This window comes from Papaver somniferum, chromosome 6 (genome assembly GCF_003573695.1).
Source record: "Papaver somniferum cultivar HN1 chromosome 6, ASM357369v1, whole genome shotgun sequence".
In the NCBI taxonomy this organism is placed as follows: Eukaryota; Viridiplantae; Streptophyta; class Magnoliopsida; order Ranunculales; family Papaveraceae; genus Papaver; species Papaver somniferum.
In genome coordinates this window covers 117,951,901-117,975,715 of record NC_039363.1, presented here as the reverse complement: position 1 = coordinate 117,975,715, position 23,815 = coordinate 117,951,901, and the positions used below count along the sequence as shown (strand labels likewise).

General features: G+C 35.4%; 2 protein-coding genes and 1 pseudogene across 2 annotated transcripts; 1 reads left to right on the top strand and 2 right to left on the bottom strand.

Annotated features, from left to right (window-relative positions):
• Positions 1 to 4,928: 4,928 nt before the first annotated feature.
• On the top strand, positions 4,929 to 11,318 carry LOC113291372 (annotated as a pseudogene).
• Positions 11,311 to 14,844, bottom strand: LOC113289017 (probable prolyl 4-hydroxylase 10). The gene is made up of 8 exons (XM_026538176.1): positions 14,288 to 14,844; positions 14,112 to 14,190; positions 13,320 to 13,417; positions 13,114 to 13,211; positions 12,063 to 12,195; positions 11,776 to 11,963; positions 11,593 to 11,669; positions 11,311 to 11,462 (listed from the first exon to the last, which is right to left on the bottom strand). Exons 1-7 carry the CDS (start codon positions 14,527 to 14,529, stop codon positions 11,599 to 11,601), a joined length of 909 nt encoding a protein of 302 aa, XP_026393961.1. The 5' UTR covers positions 14,530 to 14,844; the 3' UTR covers positions 11,311 to 11,462; positions 11,593 to 11,598.
• A 65-nt stretch (positions 14,845 to 14,909) lies between these two features.
• Positions 14,910 to 21,452, bottom strand: LOC113289016 (aconitate hydratase 1). The gene is made up of 20 exons (XM_026538175.1): positions 21,271 to 21,452; positions 21,026 to 21,130; positions 20,760 to 20,920; positions 20,550 to 20,642; positions 20,235 to 20,420; positions 19,838 to 19,999; positions 19,388 to 19,532; positions 19,139 to 19,281; positions 18,985 to 19,041; positions 18,820 to 18,899; positions 18,630 to 18,705; positions 18,041 to 18,226; positions 17,367 to 17,434; positions 17,175 to 17,293; positions 16,976 to 17,097; positions 16,719 to 16,817; positions 16,161 to 16,640; positions 15,731 to 15,829; positions 15,399 to 15,641; positions 14,910 to 15,254 (listed from the first exon to the last, which is right to left on the bottom strand). Exons 1-20 carry the CDS (start codon positions 21,272 to 21,274, stop codon positions 15,180 to 15,182), a joined length of 2,703 nt encoding a protein of 900 aa, XP_026393960.1. The 5' UTR covers positions 21,275 to 21,452; the 3' UTR covers positions 14,910 to 15,179.
• Positions 21,453 to 23,815: the final 2,363 nt, after the last annotated feature.

Here is a 23,815-nt window from a genome sequence, read left to right as displayed (position 1 = left end):
AGTTAACAAATTGAAGATTTATTTATTTTTCATCCATGATGGACCGGCCAAATGGCCGAAACATGTGCAGTGAGAAAAAGAATAAGAAAATGAGGGTCTCAGTGAGTTCTTAGTAGCAAGAAACTTCTCTCTTGTTTTGAACTCTTTCAGGCTATTTCTCTCGACCGTTAGAAGCCTTTTTGGCGTCTAACGGCTAGTTTTTGCCGGTTTTTCTTGTTGGAATCCCCAAGAAATCTCTTCTTTCAGACAATTCCTAACTCTGAGAATGAATATTTATGGCAACTAATCACTAACATGAATAATATCAATCACAGAGTTACTAAACCCTTTTGAAATCACTAGAATCATCACCATTACCCACCGGAATCACAGATACCACAATCACATCACAAAATCTCTGAGATACAGACCTTTCATCAGCGACGGGAAGAATAAAGGCAGGAATTCTAACTTCAATAAACCTTTTTCAACACAAATCATGCAGAAACCCTTCCGAAATCGAAATATCACTGAGTATGTTCCATTCCTTACATCCTTAACACTTCCTTCCATTACAGGAAGAAAATCAGCAGAAATTACATCAACACCAACAATACTAGACAGTCAATCTCTAAGGTAACTCCATTTAATGTTCAATATCAAAGTTTCCCCTACCTTCGCTATTCAGTATCCTAAATATGAGTTTATGAGCAATCGATCTAAGCCCTCTTATCCAGTTTTTTATTCCGGTGGAAGTAGTAATATAAACAAATACTCTTATATCAAAAGGCACCTAATCTATTTCCCTACCCTGCACCATCTCAAAACCATCCCTCCTAACTTGCTCTATGTACAAAATCCAATTAACAACTATCTATACTTTCCCGAAATTTCCAATCCAACATTACCAGCAAAACCCTCAAAAACCAATATTGTTGTCCTAACCAAAAAAACAATACCATAAGCAATCACAAAGCCATATTGTCTATAAACAACAATCAAAATACTTCACACAACCACAATTATCAGAAATTCAATGTCAAAAACAAAAACAAAAAAAACATCCACAAATCCGTAGCTAAAGAAGATGTTCATCACAACCCAAAATATCCCTAAAATCTCTCACAACCCAAACTTACCTAATGGGGGTCTGCAATACAACATTTAAAATATGTTCACCACCATCAACAGTCTCAGCGTCCACCTCTCCCACAGCTTACCGACGAGTCTGACTTCGAGTTTCCTGGCTAACACTCCGAGTTCGACTTCTAGCAACTCGGAATGGAGTGGTTCGGACATGAATTCTTGAAATATGTGGATTACTCTTAACATTATATTATGCCCATTATAAAGAAACATCAGTCACATATGCAAACAGTTATCATCGATCAGCAATATGTATACATTTCAATCACATTTCAATCCCAATTCAACAAATTAAACAAATGTAAAATGTAGGGTTTGGGATAACCAAAATACATGATCCAACGAAACTCCAACCCGATAGGGATGCACCAAGAAGAGGGTATATGCAATTAGCTCTAGTTCCAATATCAAAACCCCTCACCTTATTATCATCATCTCCACTAACATTAGTCTTTCCAATAACTTCGGTGGAGAGTAAATCTTCAATCCAGTGAATGTAATTTGACCTATTTGGTACTGAAACTGAAGGATGATAACTTAGGAATGATCATCATCTAAGAGTCTTACAACTTCATCACTAATTGCATTGCATACCCAACATTCCTTCTCTTAAACAACTGATTTATCGAGAAAGTATAAGAAGTTGGATCAGGAATAAAACTCTTTGGGAGCTATTGTGATTTGGGGTGATACTAAAACTCTTGAAAACCCTTTTTTTAGTGAAAGGGCATGAAGGTTTCGGATGTGAGAGTTGAACAATAAGATTTTCTTATTTTCTGTAATTTTGAGTATTGAAGTGGTGTCAACCAGAGCTGCTGCCATGACTGGTAGGATTTAGATATTTGTGACTATAAGTAAACAAATTCAGAGACACAAATACATTTAAGGAATTCATTTATTTTTCTTTATCTCTTTCTTTCCCCACTAGTTTTGCTGAATGCGAGCTGAGAAATCTTGGCCAAGTAAAAAGATTGGTACAACTGGATAATATTTTAATAAGATTTTACCATCCAAGGTTGAGATTTGACCATCCAAGGTTAATATTTTACCTGCCTCAATTCAAGAGGAGAAGTGAGGAGTTTAACTTTCATTAATTATATCTTCAGTGTAACTTCCACACCCAAAAAATAAAAATTAGAAGAACAACAGACAAACAACTGAGAGAACCAGAAAAGGAGAGCAGCGAGGGGAGTTTGGTAAGAAACAAACAACAATGTGTGTGTGTGTGTGTGTATGTGTGTGTGGGTGGGGGGGGGGGGGGATAGATCAGAAAAGGAGAACTTAGAACATTGTGAAAAAAATAATGGAGATTATCAGAGGAGTGTTTGGCAGGCCAAAAGTTCAAGAAAAGGATAACAACACGTATAACATAAAATAGTTTTCTATATATTTCCTTGTATTTTGTTTTTTGTATGGTTGTTCCTCTTATTATTCCGTTGTTCGTATGGTTGTTTCTCTCATGAAGTTATGTTGCTTTCTTTAGATTTCTCTTTGATATGGTTGTTTGAGTTTATAGATATGTATACCTTTTTTGATATTTTTTTAGATATCTCTTATTATACTATTTTTGTGCATATGATTGTTATTTGAGTTTATAGAGATATGTATACTTTTTTTATATTTCTTTAGATTTCTATATATGTTTTAGTTGTTGTTCATACTGATAATAAGTCAGTTTTTTTTTATATTTCTTTGCATATGTTTTTTTTTTGGGGTTTTGATGAATAATATGGTTGTTGTTTGAGTTTATAGATATATGTATACTTTTGATTTCTCAGTTTTGGTTGTTTTTTTTTTATCGACACTTAGTTTTAGCATATAACCATTTTTTGGATCCTAGTTATCAGAATAGCCAGTGAAATGGGTTACATGGTGGTTGTTGTTCAAACTGATAATGAGTCAGTTTATAGTAATCTCTTCTTTCGATATGTATATTACAGATAGTCTCATATTTAATGATGATATAAATACTGATAATCTCTTGTTTCTCAACGGGCTTGCCAACCAGAACAAGCCCATGATTGGATGGCCCATGAAGTTTACTCAGCCAGACTGCTATGCCACACATGCTCGCCCCGCTAACCTTTTCGTTTTCACTTTTGTTAAAGACATGGTTTAACTTGATATATGGTATGGGTATGGTTTATACTTTATATCTGCTAAAAGACATCTGCAATTTCAATTTGGTTATGTTTATTTTGGTTATCTTAATTAAGAAAAAACATTAAGTTATCTTAATTTCATTTCCTAGTTTCAACTTGCATCTACCCAGTTGCCTTATATATGTTTGTGGACAAATTTCTTCATTGTTGAAAGCATTTAAGAATCAAAGGGGAAAAACTCTTGAGTTTTTTTCTCCTGGATACCAATTGCAATGGATTTTACTGTGATGCTTTCATTGCCAATGGAACAAACCAAAAATATGGAATGAGGCTTGGAATGAATGGTAAATTTGAATTTACAATTCCTATCAATGAATGGGATGTTGAATGATATTCTTTTTTATCTCACTGATTCTCATTTCTTACCAAAAAAAAAACTTTTATGGAGTTTGGGGATTCAATCAAACAACACCATTTCGGGATTTGGCATTTGCAGTTGCACTGAGGAGAAAAAAGAAAGAAAAGGAAAACATGAGTTTTCGTTTAGAAAAAACAGAGTAACCCGCTGGAAAAACTACTTAGCAGTATATATATAAACAAGGAAGTGTTTATATCTTATTATACGATCATCTTATTTGCTACATAATTTACATAAAAAATAACTATAATCAAACATGATGATCATAAATTATCCAAAACTTGTGTTCTTAAGGGTTCAATATTTAGAATTAAATTGAAAAAATACTTCTATCATAGAAATACATGTTTATTTAGATAAAGATGATATTTAATTTCAAAACCCATTGGGGAAAAAAAAAAAGGAAAGAATAATCACGATGAACTTCTTTTTGTAAAGATGAAAAAAAAAACTAAAATGATCGACTGGGAGTCTGGGATGGTAATAATTAACCTAGATATTTATATTTTTAAATATAAAAAAGCAATACATGAATCATATACGTGAAATATGAAATTTTAGAAAACTTATATTGTGTAGGATGTGTTCTATGTTATACATATACAAAATGTTCATCGTTAGTAATAAGAAAAACCAAAGATCAATAGTAGTAGTAGTTCCAAGAACTAAAAAGTAACAACCCACTTTCCATTTTAGCACTATTGATGCTAATTCGTATGAAACAGTAGAAGAAGAAAAAAAAAATCTAATGTAACAAGTCACTTCTTCTAGTTTTGCAAATGAAGAAAAACATTCACATTTCAAGTGGGATTATAGAACTTTGTTTGCATCTCTTTTTACACTCAATTTTATACGATATGTACCCATTACAAAATTATTGGGTATATCATGGCCGAATGTAAGAATGAGCATTATGCTTTGAAACTTAAAGAACTTAATACAAAGAGGGATGCAGTTTAGAAGAAGGTCTTATTTACAAATTTGAAAAATTTCAAGCAAGAATTGAGCGTTAAGGAGAATACAGATGATATTGAGGATAAGTGTAGGACTCGGCAGTTGGAGAAATGTGTTTCAGAGCCCATAGATGAAGATTTATCTAGGGATGTCATAGACAAAACAACTGAAGTCAGTTTCAGTGCAGACATTAAAACACATGTCTAGCAAGAGTTAGAAGAAGGAGATCCTGCTTTTGTTTGTGAAGGTTCAAAATAAATAGAAAATCCGTCAATCAATGTTGAGGAAGTGGATCACAACATGGTCAATATGGGAGATGATGACATATTATGACAATTGCTAAAATTGATGCAATAATTGTTATGTATCCAACGGTTGCACAGGGTGTCGTGACAAGTGCAAAAGAATGTCTCAATGATACTCAAGATGATGTTTTTGTTATTAAACAAATAAAAGGAATTAAGAAGAAGCGAGCAAATATTGTTACCCAACAAGTTGATGTGACATTGTATAACAATAAATATAATTCTCTATTTCTTGGGATATTGAAAATGATTACGATGTTGATTCTGACATGCCAAGATATTGAATAGGTGGATGAAGAGATACAAATTCCACCAGAAAACTACTAATGAGGTTACTCCCAATGTTAAGGTGAATCCCTACGAGGCTTTGCTCAATTGTTAGAGCAACGGTCGATTGAACTCACAAGTTTTGCCATCTCAAGCTTGTTGTCAATGTTAGATGAAAAAAATTATATATTGATTTCTAGTTTAAGTCAATTCTAGGATTGGGTTAGAAGTTGACAGTTGAGTATCAGACATCACCATCAAAGACTGAAGATCGAATAAGACATTTGGAGAACTTCATCAACAAGGTATGTGAAGACTGAACCATTATATTTTACTCATTATCTTACCATTCTATCTTATGATACCATGTCGTATGACTTCTACTAGGTCTATTGCAAAAATAAATAAAAATCAAGTAAATCTTGTCTTGTTAAAAATCTTGAAATATGATTCAAACATTGGATGTTCGAACTTCAAAGATCCTTAGCAATATTAGTTCAAAATCATTTATTGTTCAAAAATTAATTTATGGATCAGTTTGAAAATTACCCAATCTAATGATTTATCATTTGGGAATTTTTCAAACATCAATGAGAGAAATTTAGAACTACTGTAATTTCGACTCAGGAAGGTTGGTGAACCATTTCACAAACCGTGGCTATTTGAGTTTTGGAATACAGGAAGGTCGGCGAACCAGTTCACGAACTGTGGTGATCTGAATTTTTATATTGGTGAGAAAGTCTAATAGTTGGAGAACCCAGTTCACTTACTGCGTCCATTTGAGTTTACGAGCCGAGTAGGGTTGGCGAACCCAGTTCACGAACCGTAGCACCTTGACTCGTGAACTATGACTTACAGTTCACGAACCGTTTCACCAACGGTCCCAGTAATACTTTAGTAGATGCTCAAAGACTTATTTTTCTAAAATATGTTTAGCATTGCTATGACTCTCATAAACACCTCTAAGACATCATTGATCACTAAAACACTTGTGTATATGCATCATGATTAATTTTTTAAGTGTTTAAATGAACATCAAATTACTTACTAGTTCATAGGGCATATTTTCCAAGAACTATCATTATACACGGTTCACGTACCTGAACCACTATGTGTATTATTCTTATGTGATTTCAAGACGAATTTCTCAGTTTAATCTAAACTGAGAAAGTGTTTGCTTGAATCTCAAGTTATCTTAGCTTGAATTCTAAGCAACCCTTAGTCTTGAAAACAATAAAGATGCTCTTTCAACCGGGAAGTTCAATCCTTGACACTTTGTATCCTAGTTGATATCTAGAGTCGTCCACTATTGACCTATGTTTCCTATGAGAAATGTTATTAGGTCTACCACCAAAACACTTCGTTTTGGGGACTCGTGAAACCATGTCCGACATTATCTTGATATTTCATGTATCTTGATCTTGCTTTTATGTTTTTGAGGTCTTCGTAATCTCTTTCAAGCAAGATAGATAGTAATCAAAAAGTTATTTTCGTCTCAGACTTTGTGATATCTTAAGATAGATATCTGAAAACTATTTTTAGTTGATAAGTTGAAGATTGTTCTTGAGAGGTGTTAAAGAATCCAGGATTCTCATCTAAGTTAGTGTAAGTGTTACAAATTTGTAAGGTTTGCTAGCTTTGTATATTTGCAAATAGATTTACAAGCCTTGATCATTGATCTAAAGGAAAATAAAATAGGCTTATTTGTTTAAGGCGGATTAGTATCAACAGTCTACACATAGGTTGAAGCAACTCTTAGGCTGCAAATGACTTCAGCTAAGATAATCAATTATGTAGAACCTTGCGATGACATAAGGAGCGCGACTGTAATGAAATCTCTTGGAGGGTGGATAACGTCTCAATTACATTCCAGTCCTAAATCTGATAGTAGGCTAGTGTATGTAGCGAATTAATACAGTTTTCTTTTCAAATCTAGACAAGGTCCCAGGATTTTTCAGCAGTTGCGGTTTCCTCGTTAACAAAACTTCTGATATCATGTGTTTTTCTTTCTCCACAATATATTGTTTATCTTTATTATTGGATTTATGCATGTAATACATTCAATCTTAGTAGATACTTTCGTACAATCGTGATCGATTACAAAACTTATTTCTTGTAGAATTCATATTTTGAAATATATATACCCAGTTCGTTACTTGGCAGAATCCTCATTGGACTATTTGGATACAACTAGCTTGAACATGGATATCGATTTTGGAGATCGTCCATATGCTCTTCTTAACAATCAGGTTCACATAATTTATTGTCTAGACTTTTTGGTTGAGAAAAGATGGAAATATAAACTATAAATACATATTGTCAAGGATTATTAAGTTGGTCTACTTGCAATTGTATTAGATTTTGTCCATACATGTTGCCGCACGAAAAAAGTTGGTGATGTACTTGGTACCCTCTCTTTTAAACAATGTAGAAGCATAAAAAATCACTCAACATATTAAAGAAGCAATGAAATCACGGCGTATTTTTACCAGGAATTCGAATTGAACTATATTGCCTAAGAATCCTGATGATGACGAAGCCAGTAAAGGAAAGCAGCACTTCAGATATTGCGCCTTCAGAAAGAAAGAAAAATAAAAAATAAAAAATAAAAAGACTTGAAGAAAGTTGGTGAGCAAACTTATGGTGAAGAGTGTGTAGTAACGATCCCGCAAATGGTCTTCAAAAGGTGAGGGTACCTAGTACACCACCAATTCTTTGTTCGTGAACCTGCATGACAAATTTCTTGGACGATCTCAAAAATCAATATCCAAAGGCAACCTAGAATGATCTCTTTCAAGATCCGAATTTCGATAAGAGAAAGTCTTGTTAATTTTATTTTTTAAGAACCGAGTTCCAACAAGAGAAAGTCTTGTTAATTCTATTTTTTAAGAATCGAATTCTGTAAGATTGATTTAGTACTTATTTTCTTTCACTTTAAGTATAAAAGAATTTATAATACGGAAGTAAAAGCAAAGTAAGCACACCAAGAATTTATGTTGATTAGTTGTAAAAAGTTTATTGTGAGTTTTAATCATCTCATCATTTGTTTTCATTAGATATAAGGTTCGTGATTAGTTTTTAGATTGTTTGAGTGTGCATTTAAATTAATCTATTGATCATTCTAATGCTAGTTGACAGTTGAACTGCCCGTAATTGTCGATTATCTCCTACACAAGTAGCAAACGCGAAACCTTGCAGAGGGATTTTGTATTTTTGTGGAGCAATCGCCTGTGAAGACAACACCAGTGAGTTAACTGAGCATACTGAGTTTAATTGATGGAATCAACCTAAGTTCACAAATTGTAAAGCATTCGAATGAGTTACACCTTGAGAGTGCATGTTTTGGTGGTTCAGATGGATAAAATCCGGTGACTAAGCGTACATGTTATTTGGTGATACAAAGAATTTTGGGGATAGCTAACTGTACATGTTATCCAATGGTTGGAGATGAATGATTATAATGAATGATAAATAAATATGATGATTAAGTTAATGTTTGGTGACGGCGAAAGAATCCCTAATCAAACTATTCGACTTTTACAATAGTTTTGTTAATCTAAATAACATATTAATCACACTACTCTCTGTGAAAATGATCCTTACTACCACTATATTGCTTGTTAGTATTAGTGGAAAGTATCTAAAGTAATTGTTCAACTTACGACACACATCATTGCAGAATTTAACAACGTGAAAGTATCTGAGGAACCCAAGTTTAATTATTCTCTCTTTAAAAAATCCATCATTAAGATATACATGTGTAGCCCCCAAACTAATATTTTTCTCCACTTAACAACGCAAATCCTAATATATTTATATAGCTTAGCCCAACCAAAGAGTTTGTACTTAACTATTTATTTTTTCCTCGTATTAAAACATAACAAAAACCAATGCTAAATTACAGGAACTTAGTACCAGAATCAAAAAGCTCACCGATTTCGTGAACATTTAAAAAAGTAATCGACACATTTACAAATAGAAAAATTTACCGCCCTCAATATCAAATCCTAGTTTCGCCATTGTTATTTGTGCACAAAATCGGATTCGTATATTACTATATTTATAGCTTTTTTTTTTTTGAACAACAGAATACTATATTTATAGCTTAGTACGGTGTATTTTGTGATTATGATTACACAAAATTGGTTAAAAAGACCAGAATCAACAACTCCTGGGTGAAAAAGACATGTAAAATTTGATACTGTTTAAATGGACAAAATTTTAAAAATAGTCAGGATGTAAACAGTTTCATCCTTCCCATTTTCAAATACTTTTTCTTATTTTTAATTTTACATCGGGATGCAACCAGTTTCATCCTCGCTCTTTTCTAAGTTTAAGTCAGGATAAATCCAATTTCATTCTTGTTATTTTTTTTGTGTCCATTTTACCCGTACTAATTTTTACTCGTCCATTTGAACCGTGTTTTAAAAATATTTGGACAAATGACTCATTTTCCGTTATGATTAACTCGGTTACCGGTGTCAAACTGTCGAGTTGGGGAATGGGTGCCCATACATACTCATAGTATAGGTATGGAGCCCATACCATACTAGTCAAAGTACCCATAATCATAGCCGAAGCCTCTAGAATCAGCGGAATATTCCGTCTACTTCCCAGAGGACAACTTTTGCTAAATGTGAAATCGGAAAGAATATTCAAAAGCACAATCCAAAGTTTTCCCCCGATAAATAGCCTTCAATCAAACCCCCTGTTTTCATCACCAACAACAAAAAATTAGTCTCATCTTCTTGAAGTGGCTGCTCTGAAATCTCTTCTTCGTGTCTCTAATGTTCCTAATCTTGATCAAGTCCCTAAAATCACTACATTATCATCATCAATCTATTCTACAGGAATTCGTTCCTGTTGTATTAAAGCTTCTTCTTCTTCTTCTTCTTCGAAGCTTTTGGTTCTGGGGCACGGAGGAAGTGGTATGAATATGAATTCATCATCATCGTCTGATGAAAGAATGAAGTCAATTAAAGAGAATTCAATTCTTTCTATTACGCAGTCGATTATGTTGAGTTCGATGTTCAAGTTACGAGAGATAACGTACCGGTTATTTTTCACGACGATGAAATCATCACCGGAGAAGAAAACTGCGGTACGTATATGACGATATCCGAGAGAAAAGTTACTGAAATTACTTTAGCTGGGTTTCTTAGTTATGGACCTCAAAGAGAGTCTGTAAACATGACTAAATGTTATAAGCCTTTGTTGAGAAAAAGTAAAGATGGGAGAATTTGCAAATGGAATGTTGAAAATGATGATTTTCTGTGTACATTACAAGAAGCTTTTCAAAATGTGAATTCATCTTCAGGATTCAACATTGAATTGAAATTTGATGATTACTTTGTTTACCAAGACGAAGAACTTGTGGATCGTCTTCGAGAAATTCTGCGAGTAGTGTTGGGGTATGCACAGGAAAGACCGGTTATTTTCTCTACGTTCCAGCTTGATGCAGCACGGCTTGTCAAAAAGTTACAGAATAGATATCCTGTTTATTTCTTGACAGAAGGTGGAACTGAAATTTACACGGATGTTAGAAGGAATTCTTTGGATGAAGCTATAAAATTGTGCTTGGAAAATGGTTTGCAAGGGATTGTATCAGACGTTAGAGGTTTGTTGAGGAATCAAGAAGCAGTGTCTAGGATCAAGGAAGCTAGTCTTTCGCTTTTGACATACGAGGCTGTTTATGTGCAGTATATGATGGGCGTTGAAGGCGTGATCGTCGACTTCGTTGGAGAGATTTCAGAGGCTGTGTCTGATTTGATAAAACCTGTCAAGCAGGAGGAAGAGAGGATCAGCTTCACCCAATGTGAATTTTCCTTTCTGCAAAATCTCGTTTCTGAACTGACACAGCATTAAGAGAGCAGGGATGGATCAATTGTGCACTGAATTGAATTTAGCCCCAAGCCACACTGAGCCAACCATGCTAGCAAAGCTTGCTTCCGTCAGACTGCTGCGTCAATGTAGACACCAGAAGACAGAAGACGCATAAAGCCTCGTCATTGCATATTCCTTTGTACATAATATTTTGGCTCCGGGAAGTGAATCATATGACATCAATTGCATATGGAGCTACTCAAGGGATTTTAGCTCTAATTTTGTATTAAAGAAAGGAACTGATATAAAGAACTCATTTGGTCATTACAGAATTTAATGAATTTTTGTAAATCTTCTTTGCTTTGAAAGTTGATCAGTAGATTAATGCTTTTCACTAAGAATTCGCCTCGTGTTGATGCTTTATATTTGTTAATACAAGTTACAACAGCCTATCATTGTCTTCGAAATCTGCAAATTTAGAGGGTGGAATATAGGTTAAAGGTAAAATGAACTTAAGCTGTAAATAACACAGATAATGCATATCATTCTAGGCGCCAATCTATTATGTTTATGGAGTAATTGGAGTTAAAAGAGTTACCTCTAGCTAAGGAAATTCGCCAACGTGCATCCACTTTGTAGATGACCACTTATTGCCTTTAATTACAGGACAACCACCTGGATAAAACAGTTAAATTGAGGTACATATTATGCACTCTGCAGAATGGTAACTTTATCATTTCGACGATCTAAGCCTTCAAGGGAACAAGTAATAACAACTTACCATGCAAACTTGACAGATCTTTAGTGGCGTCAGGCTTCAAGCTCCAGAACAATAATGCATCACCCTTTTTAGGTTTAACAGCTAGTCCCTTTTTACCGCGTTCCACTGACTCATCCTCCCATGGGGGATAACTGACATTTCCCTTGGCCCTGGGAAAAACTGTCTCACCTCCTTCTTCAACGTCTGATCTGTAACAACAGCATATGAAAATAGAAGAACTTACAAAGCCGTGCAAGGGTCAGAAAAACTAACACGCATGTGGAGGGATCATGGCACATGGCTCTTACAGATACATCAGTAATGTAGCTATCCGTTGACCTCCATGCTTCTTTGTATTGAATTCATCCTCAAAGTAATCATAGTGAGGTTCATATTTCTGTCCAACTTCATAGTGGAGAATTTGAAGTCCTTCTCCATGCTCTGAATGTTATAATGTTAATTTAAGGAAAGATAATACATGTCAGATATAAATAATGAAATCCAGACTTGAGGAACCCAATCAGAACGTAAAAACATGCATAAAGAATTTCAGAGCATCACAACTTGAATGGTTGATATGTATTTGCTAGCTTATATGGTAGATGCTTAGTCTTAATCTGAAATGTAATAGCAAACTGCCCATGCGTGGTGATAGTTTCTAGTGATTATTGGGACCAATAACATAGAACTATACTGCTAACCACTCGGCAGAAAATTGCACTCCAAAACTCAGCTTAAGGTTGTATGCAAAACAAAACCAGAGAATGCAAGATATCAACTAGTCAATCTTTTACGAGGGATTCAATCAGTTGTTTCAGCCAACTGGTTACTCATCCAACTTCCATGTTGTTTCTTGGATAAACATTATGTTGTCGAAGTAGATAGACACCTCACGAATGCACGCGGTAATCATGTACACAGGTCATTATAGGTAAGAGGTCTGGCTTTTGTCCCAAAAATCAACTTACAGATAAATCTGTGCAGGCCAGGTTGATTTTCCGACAACATCTTCTTAAATGTCAAATGAACATGACAACGTCGGAAGTAATAGCAAGTACATGTCAAGTGCCGTTGTCATTTCAGGATAGTCCAGGTTGAAGCTCTTATTTTAGAAGTAATAGTAACTGCTCGTAAAAACTGGTGTAGCACCAGATCGCACAAAAATGCCGGAAACAACCAAGTGCAGTTACATATATTCACCCTCAAGGAGTAGTACGGAGGAGAAGGACAAACCAACAAGCATGTTACAAACTACAAATGGCCACCAATTCAGATTTGGTGCTGCAGTTTTTCATCTGTGTATGGTGGAGTAATTGTAATAACCTTCAAAAGTATAGATATAAGTTTTAAGGACAATACCTACAGGTATATGAGTGAAATCTGCAGTTCTTTCCTCTATATCTCTGATGACCTCATTCACTCCTCTCTTCATAAACATACCAGAGCTAGTGCGCACTCTACATACCAAGAAATATATTTCCTTTAGAGGGGCAAGAAAAAGGAGATAGCAATGACTTTTTAAACATTCTATTAAAAGTATAAACAATAAGATCTGAAATGTATACTTGCTAGCTGTGCTTCCACCAGTTTTGGTATCAATAACTGTTGACTTCTTCATTCGAGGTGCCCCAATACTAATCAAATAATCGCATTCTTTACTAGACTGCTCAGAAAATCATCTATGGTCAGAATAACTACTCCGAGATGGAAATCTACAATCAACTAAGTGTTAGACTCTAGCTAATGCAAGGAGCGAACAGCTGAGCACAACATGTAAAACTAAATCAAGTGAAGCTCATGAACGATATTTATCAACTACGTAGCATAAAAAGTGATTAGTAGTACTTCAGTTGTATGTAAGCATCTCGAAAATGTTTTATTGTAGCCAGACCTCCTAGAGGGACAGATAAAGAAACTAATTATCACAACTAAAGCTTCAAATTACATAATATTTGCCGCATTTTTGAGTCAAATAATACAACTTCTAAAATTATTAACGTACGCTCTTTTCCTATGTTTAACTGATTGATAATGAACCGAATGGACAATTGATGAAATAAGATGATGACGACAAATATAAGTAGTACATTGTACAGCTAATGATACTAATCGAATTCTTTGCTTAAAATTCCATGTCACAAATTCTTTTATGACTTGCTAGGCCAATCTCCAAGTTGTTTAGTCCTAGGAATAATGACCACCCACCCTACAAGAACATCACACATACAATTTCTATCATATGTGAGGTATTGGGTGTTTTGTTGCATATAGGAACCTCAAAAGTACCAGCCTATGCAATTGTGGGGTTAATCAAAAACAAAGGGAAAAAATGAATTTGGTGAGAAGAAAATCTTTACTAGAAAATTGTGATAAATGAAGGCTCTGGGCTCCCAGGACAGGACTTCCATCCACTGCTCCCCTCTATCATTTTTGCTTCTGCACAGAAAAAACAGATCAACAATTGAACAATTCCAATTAAAATAGCATTGTTAAGGAAACACAATTACACAAGATTTTGAAGAATTCTAATAACCTCAGAATCTCTCTAGTATTCCTTCGACCACCACGAACGAAAGAAGTGAGGTCATAAGCTTTGGGAAAACCATCAGAAGTAATAGGAAGTGATAGAATTCCAAGAAACAGAAGTATGAAAATGAGAAATGACAAGAAAAGAAGCATAGCAAGAATGGGTGTTAACGATAATGATTTCTTATTCATATATGTAATTCGACAAGTTCTTCTCTCTTTTGACATTAAACCAGGAGCCATATGCATTGTTAAAGATTAGAAAATCCTTGATTCTATTTAGAGAAAGACAGAAAAATGGAATACTGAGATAGAAGCAAAGAGAAAAGAAAACGCCCGTATGCACGTAGGTTTTGATCTGTAGTAATTGTCAGGGATGTAGACGAGATCTCATATTCATTGCCATTTGTTCTTGAAAACATGTTGCAAATATATAACATGCACATGGCAGTCCTTTACTGGCCGGCTAATGTCAATACATGCAGATCTCACTCTTTATTGCAGGTTTGTGTCTGTATGAAGATCTTATGCTCAAGTGGGTTGGAGTATTTGGATAGGTCAGAATGGTGACGAATTTTGCCGGCTTTACTCTAGTCAGGCACGTTAGATGCCTCTAGATTACAAACTTATTTCTACATAAATGAAAAGTCTGAATTGATTAATAGTGGAACTTATGGTACAGTATAAAAAATGATACACTTGAAAATCAAACAGCTAAATCACCACCTTTCCTCGCTCTAGCTTGCTATTTTATTACTTAATTTGTTTCTTGTTGGGTGCCCAAGCCTGGGCTAACAAGACGCAAACCATTTTTTTTTCCAGACAAATCAAGGGATTCGCATACCAATAATTTGGCTGAAAACAACGTGTTCACCCATGGGTAACCACAATTTAAATCTCTAATGCTTGGCATTAATCAAGTTCCTGATGACATAGGGTAGAATACCCCCGTGGTCGAAGTATGCAAGTTCCACCTATACGATGCAAGAACCAAATGTCAGAAAATATGATTTACAGGGGGGGAAAGTCGTAATAAGTAGTTGAAACTAGGCAGAAGTAGATTCAGATGCAATCAGGAAACAAAAGAGAGCACAATTCAGTTTTCTTTATCTTTTTACCTCTGTGTCAAATCGGGCAGTGCATGTGAACGACTTTCCATTATCAGTGACAACAACAACATCTTGTCCGGGTTTGATCTCACTCACACTACTTGGGAGATCAATATTGTAGCGTTCATGACCAGTCAAGCCAAGAGTCTCGGCATCTTCGCCTGCCTTGAAACAAAGTGGAATTATACCCATCCCTACCAGGTTACTACGGTGAATCCTCTCGAAACTCTTAGCAATAACTGCTTTCACACCCTACAGAGAAATAATCAAATATCAACGTCAGTGCAAAGAAAACATGACAAGAAAAAGCAAAAGAAAACATATTACGAAATAATTATTACCAAAAGCATTGGACCCTTAGCAGCCCAATCACGTGAGCTTCCACTTCCATACTCAGCACCAGCCAAGATAATTGTGTCGTGTCCGTCATTCTTATACTTCTGTTAAAGGGGATAAAATGGAGGTTAAAGATTTTAGCAATAGACAATGCTTCCCTAGTTCGCATAGTAATCGTTCTTTGCTAACGGATGGAATCTATCTTCCTCCTGCCTCACATTACCACTAGACTACATTTGTGGGAATGAACCAACGAACATTACGTGTTATCTATATGGCCTGAAAGGTCAGACCTGAGACAGTTGCTACAATAAACATATAGTGGTTCTATTCCAGTGCAATGCTAGGTCACAAGTATGATTATTTTCTTTTTACCATATGTAAGGGTACCAAGTTACTAAGTAAGAAAAGAAACTTTAGAGCAAAATGAAATACCATGGCAGCATCGTAAACAGATAGTTTCTCTCCTGATGGTACATGAACCGTTTTGGGTCCAACTTCTCCCTTTAAATGTTTGTTGACAATGCGAATATTGGCAAAAGTTCCTCTAGCCATGATCTCGTCGTTACCACGACGACTTCCATAAGAGTTGAAGTCTCTTCTATCAACCCCACGTTCCATGAGGTACTTGGCTGCAGGACTGTCTTTATGGATGCTTCCAGCTGGAGATATATGATCAGTTGTAATACTATCCCCAAAGTTGAGTAAGCAGTATGCATTCTTTACTCCATGGGGTCCAGGAGGGGACATAGTCATGTCCTTGAAATATGGAGGCTCGTGTATGTAAGTTGATGTTGGGTCCCAGGAGTAGAGAGTTCCAGAGGGAACTGATAACTCATTCCAGATGGGATTCCCTTTGGTGATTGCTTGATATGTACCCCTGAACATGTCTGGCAACACACTAGATTGCACAACCTGAAGCAAAGAAAAGGATATAAACACTTTGACCAGTACATAATATCACTAACTAAAACACATTGCAGGATAACTTACATCAGCTATTTCTTCATTTGATGGCCAAATATCCCTGAAATATATATCCTTCCCATCTTTACTCGTCCCAATGGGTTCTTTATCAAAGTCAATGTTAACCTGCAGGTGAAATCATGAAGTGAGCCAAGAAAGAGAAGATTTTGTTTTGCATGCAATATTAGCATCTTATACGGCAATTTTAACTGATTAGTAGGGTTGAAGAGATAACACAAATGGGTGTTCATGTGCGTGTTTTTTCCCCTTTTGTAGTTACATACCGTGCCAGCAAGGGCATACGCAACGACAAGAGGAGGAGAAGCAAGATAATTTGCTCTAGTTAATGGATGTACACGACCCTCAAAATTCCTATTTCCAGAGAGAACAGCTGCTGCCACTACGTCTGAAAATGTAACCAGATTTTAGAGTATATCCAAAGAGCGTCAAATAGAGAAAAATGACCAATAAGCTGGAACTTACCATTTTCAGCAATTGCAGCGGCCACTGATTCATCAAGATCTCCGGAATTTCCAATGCAGGTAGTACATCCATACCCAACAATATTAAAACCCAGCTGATTCAAATATGGCTGCAGTCCACTGCAAATTCAATGACAAGTTATACTACTTGTCTATAAATAGTTAGAAATCCAGTGTCTGGTTCTGTAGGTACCTTTTATCCAAATACTTTTTAACAACTCCAGAACCTGGTGCAAGACTTGTCTTGACCCATGGCTTCACCTGGATAAGATGACAATAACTTTAAGCATTCCGTAAGAGATGAATTTCAAAGCTCAAGGTGGTAAATTTCATAATACATCTTGGGAACCAGTAGTTACTGACACAACACCTGATGCAACTAAGATTAATTGCTTACTTAAGTTGAGTTAGATTAACCAAAATGATAAAGTAGAAAGTAGAAACATATAATTTTATGCAGCTGGTAAGAGTAACCCTCTTTTTATGAGAGTTTGTGAGATCAGGGAAAAGATTAATACAAAAAAAACTTTGCTTTAGCTAGCAGACCAACGAATCCAATCAAAGGATAGTGATGATTAACTTCTTAATATTAATATCCACTATTTATGTACTTCCTATCATATGTTTCCCTACCCTACCACTAATTGGTTGAATAATACTTGCATGAGCGACTGGATATTGCATTTAATTTACATCAATTCGTAAAGAGAAGGGCTTCTCTCTAAAGCCAGATTTCGATTTCATTGATATCTATGAAAAATATACTGATAGTTCTGATTATTGATAACTACTACCTTAAAATTTAAAATAGCTACTTCTGATAAAGATGCAAGATACTACGTCAAACAAAATAACAAAGATTCTGACCTCTAATCCCAATTCACAAGCCTTTTTCGCGACCAGGGCAGCTCCAAGCATTACACTAGGATTTGAGGTATTCGTGCAACTAGTAATAGCTGCTATAACAACATCACCGTGTTTGATCTTTGCTGGCGTCCCTTTGAATGAAAATTCGACCTCTTTACTTTGAGATTCTTTTGGTACGGCAAATCCCTGAAGCATCACAAATGAAAAAGAAAGCATGAAGGCAGATGCCCAAGATATATATGAGACCCAGAGGCATATGAATCTAAACAAAATTGCGGCTAAATGGAGTCCAAAACCTTTACGGACTGCTAGCAAATATATTTACACCTTTAACCATCACAGTGATAGAGGAACAATGCCACCTCATAAAACAAGAAGGTTGGAAATTACCAATGCTCCATTGGGAAAGTAAACCAGGTTGAATTCCATTAACATGGAATGAAATTGCATGGAGCATTAGAACCAATTAGCAGTACAAAGATGTCCGCTGAGAGTCTTTAAGGATATTGATGACTCATACAAGATAACTACACTCCATCTACCACAAATCTCATAAACTAAAATAAAAAACAACACAGGACCATATTACCTTGAATCCAACTTTATTGTCTAGGCAAGCATGCCAGTCAGCTTTCATGTCTTTCAAGGGTACTCGGTCATGAGGCCTGCCAGAGATCGCTCTCATGAGTGCCAAGTGATATTGAAAAGGATGAACAATAAAGATGCTTTTTTATATATCAAAAGAGAATGAAATTATGCGTAGGGATACAAAAGGGTACCTCTTTGGTCCTGATACACAAGGTTCTACATCCTCAAGGTTCAAAGACAGATAAGCTGAGTACACCCTTTCAATCTGGGGCTGCTTTCAGGAAAACTTTGGTTAGAAACCAATAAAATCTAAAACAACACCCAGAAAAGACATTAATGGCATAGCCTTAGATTACCTCGCTGTAGTCCACAAACATCCTATTTGCCCGTAGGTATGACTCTATCATAGAGACCTACAAGTTGGTTAACAATTTACTTACCATTAGCACCACATCAAAAAAACATTAGACAAGTTAAATCAGATTCTTTGTTATGTAGCTTAATTCTCACAGTTTCATCAGTTCTGCCAGTCAGCTTCAGGTATTGCAAAGTGACATGATCCACGGGGAAAAAACCCATGGTTGCACCATATTCAGGTGACATGTTTGCAATAGTGGCTCGGTCAGCAAGTGAAAGTTCACTCATGCCTTCGCCTGCAGACAGAGATAATAGTCCATGTTCAATTCAGACGTCTATGAGAGCGAGGATTTAATAAAGAATTAAATGTTAATATTTAAATGAACTGAAGTCGGGGTTTACCATAAAATTCCACAAACTTCCCAACAACTCCATGTTTACGAAGCATTTGGGTTACGGTCAAAACCAAATCAGTGGCTGTTACACCATCCTTCAACTTTCCCACTAATTTAAACCCAACAACACCAGGCAGGACCATGCTCATTGGCTGTAAAACAAACAGAAAATATTTAAGTGAAAAATTAATATATAAACGCTTGGTAGATAGAAAAAACTCCAGACAAAGTGCATGGATACTGGGAAATCAAGTGTCTGTACATATTTCCTAAGAAATTCAGTTGAGGATACAATGAATCACATATGAAAACTGTATAAACTAATACTACATGTTTTCTGCTATTTAATGGGCTGTTTGTTTCCTTTGAAAGTTAATTAGCATCAACATCAAGATAATTTCTAACTGAATAGCTCGATAGAAATATAATATTGGGGAAAAAAGAAGTTTATGTTTACCTGCCCAAGCATTGTAGCTTCTGCTTCGATTCCACCAACTCCCCAACCAGCAACACCCAACCCATCTATCATAGTCGTGTGAGAATCAGTTCCAACAACACTGTCGGGGTAAAGCACGCCCCCTGTATTAAAGACAACTCGACCAAGGTACTCTAGATTCACCTGAAAGTCAACATTGTATAGTCATTTTACCAATGCCGTATTGCAGAAGACCAACATGAGCGGTACTCAGAGAATAACAGTTTCTATACCACTCAGGAGGTAGCAATAGGTGTTACCTTCGCAAACAGATACTTGACTTTTATAAATTACGACTCAAATGCCTCTTTTTTGATATAGCTTGAGATGAATAAAAAGTAAAATAAACGTGCACTTCCAAAGAATTATTTTTCATTACCTGGTGAACTATCCCAGAGCCTGGAGGAACAACAAGCATGTTATGGAATGCATTGGAACCCCACTTAAGAAAACCAAATCTTTCTTTGTTGCGTTGAAACTCGAGTTCCATATTACGCTGCACAGCATTATCTGATCTAGCAAGGTCCACCTGCACTGAGTGATCAATGACGAGATCTACGGGAACCTGCAGGACAAAGTTTTCCGGTTTAAACTTTCAACTCAGTGAAATAGTTTCTCAAACAAACAAAAACTGAGGTACAACTGTACAACATTATCGAATCCAAAAAAGAAAACCGCTAGAACAATTTCTTACCAAAGGATTGATCTTATTGGAATCACTGCCGAGTCTGTTCATGGCATCTCTCATGCAGGCTAAATCAACCACAGCAGGAACACCAGTAAAATCCTAAGCCATTCATAACACAACACTATTATTCTATTACACTTTACAAACCAAAATTCATCAAACAAACAATTACAGAAAAAAAAATGGAAAATAGTCAAAACAATCTTAAACGGTTACCTGGAGAAGCACACGAGCTGGTTTAAACGGAATCTCGACCTGTTTAGGAGATGTATTCTCCCAGTCAATAATCTTCTCCACATCTTTCTGTGTCACTTGAAACTCATCACAGTTCCTAATCGCAGATTCAAGTAGAATCTTGATCGAGTATGGAAGTTTATCTGTAACAAAATCAACAAACAAAAACCTCAAATATTCACCTCGATTGATCAAACAAACAAAATTCCATTCCAATCACGAAATCAAACAGAGTTGAAATCACTTACCAATCCTGGGATCATTAAGAGCTGGTAAACTATAATACTTTCCGAATTCACCACCTCCAGGTTTCTCCAGTGTTTTCAATATACTTTCATAAACATTCTTAGAAGCTAATAACACAATTCAAAAATTCAAAACAGATAAAGATCAATATCAGCATAAATCAAAAACAGAATTAGATGAACTGAAATCAATAAAAGAATGATCAAAAGTAAAACTAGTACGAGATCGGATAGGATCTAAGCATTACCCATGTTTACAGTCGAGAGGATCGAGAAGTGACAAGGAAGAGATCTGGGAGATAGGGTTTTTAGATACTGAATAAGTATTAGTTGAAGTGATGGTTGTGTTTAGTGCGAAATGTTTGGTGAGGGGCGTGTGACTGCTGGAGGAACTTTTTATTACTCCTAGGAGAGTGAGTGGGGGACAATTGACGAGGAAAAAAAAGCCTCCAATTAATTGAGCACACACGATCTGATTAAATAGAATATGCGTTTTACGTGGAAAGGAGTTTCAGAAATTGTGTTCAAGATAAGAGCTTCTCTCATGGCTTGTGTGTGAGTAAAAAAGTCTTCGTCCACATAGGATATACATCCATTTTTCAAAAAAACCTTTTCCAATCCTAACCTCTTGGACTACTATGTGGATGACATGGTATAGATTTTGGTAGACATCCTCTTGGTGAACCTCTAGTTCTAGAGGTTCATGAAGAGGATGTCTATCCATCCGAGTCAGCCTTTTCTAAAGTGACCCGTTATAGGGTCAGCATGGTTTATTAGAGGGATGGCATTCTAATAGGATAAAAATGGTCATTACATGATCATTCAAGGTGTCTCTTATAAAAAAAATACTGGAAATGACAAATTAACCCTCATAATTGATATCCTAGTTTAGTGATGATAATCAAGTTTAGTGTTAATGATTAATTTCACTTATATTAACTCAAAATCAAAACCAAAATCAGATTTTTAGAGTTAAAAAAAAAAGTTTAGACGAGAAGGTCAATCTCAATCTCAATCAATTGAAGAAATTAACCAACAAAATGAACAACCAGGACCTGAAAATGACCGGATATACTTCTAAATTAGTCTCAACTAGCTTTTTGTTGCTCAAAGTTATCTAAAGTACGTAAAAAATTCAATTTTTTTATTTTCAGAGCTAATTACGGTTGGAATTGACTCATAACCAACCGTAAATCGAAGTTACGGTTCGTAAAAGATGAACTACCAACCGTAACTGGTTAAATTTGAAGAAAACTCAATCGTAAAACCAGTTACGGTTGGTAACCAAATGTTCGATACGAACCGTAACTAAGTTACGGTTCGTAACCAAATGCTCGATACCAACCGTAACTGAGTTACGGTTCGTAAACTAAAATGGTTACCAACCGTAACAGAAGAAAATTCTCAGATATAAGAACATATGGTTGGTAATTGAACTATTACCAACCGTAACAACATCAAAATATCTAGTTACGGTTCGTAATTGAGTTAAAATCAACCGTAACTCACATAAACCCAGAAATTTCAATTTCAATTTTCATCTAAAACCCTAATTTTCAATAGAAATTAAACTTAAATCGAACAAAATAAACCAAATTGTAACTGGGTTTCCAAAATATACCTCATATAAGTCATTACACTACACTTGATTAATTTTCGAATCGTCGATTAATCGAAGACGATGAAATTTTGAGTTTAATGGAGGTTACGGTTGATGGGAGGAGGAGAAGAGAAGAAGAAAGAAAACAAATTTTCAATTTAGATTTGATTTAGGTTAAAAAATGAGGAGGGTAATCTAGTTAATTTACACCCCCTATAGGACATCCCCTAATCAATTAGAGGGACATTACTATCACACTGCCGCCCCTCTAATAAATCATGCCGCCCCTATAACAAGTTATTTTCTAAATTATTTTATTTAAAATTGATTTTTGATTACAAATTTGTATTTCACTCTAAATTCTTCACCGAAATATTTTTTTTTTTCGATTTCTTCACGGAAAACCCCATTGAATCAATCACATCTCTAATAACATTATACGTCAGTCTCGTGCCTTCTTCTTTGGTTATTGAACTTTTCCTAAGAATAGTTATTGCTTTAACCTAACAGTATGATTAGCATAGTTAGCATGTTATTGGTTTTGTCTATCATCAATTAAATCAAGTCTGATCTTTGGGTTTATAACATAAGGGAGGTATCAAAAAATGAAAATAGGTACACGAGATATTTGATAATGATCCATGTTCTTCTCTGACTATATGAACAATTGAACTGAAGTAGATGATAACATCACAAAAGTAATTGGATTTTCATATATCTAGTGCGGCTTCCTGTTAATTAATTTGTTTACTCGTATTCTTAGATGTACTGTCGGTATTGATGTTTGATCATAATACTCTACGTGACATTCATCATATCACAATATCAAGATGATATGATGAATAACTGCATCGAAACAAAATAGGGAAATCACTCTGAAAAGAATAAACAAGGGAACCAGCCGACATCTAGGTAAAGAAGAGGAATAAAAACGCATGGGTTGGAGAAGAAATTTTTTTATCCCCTGTTTTTAGGAAAATTAGGTATTAAATATGATAAAGGATGTCTTCCCACAATGCCACATGTGAAACTGACCACACAACCATTGGAGAAGCTCTAAACATCCAAGACAAATTGGCCACATTTTGGTTGTTGTTGTGGTTAATAAGTTGACTTCATCGCCACGAATATATTTTACGAGGGTTATAATACACGTAGTTGTTTTTTCATCGTTTTCTCGAAGTCGCACGGGG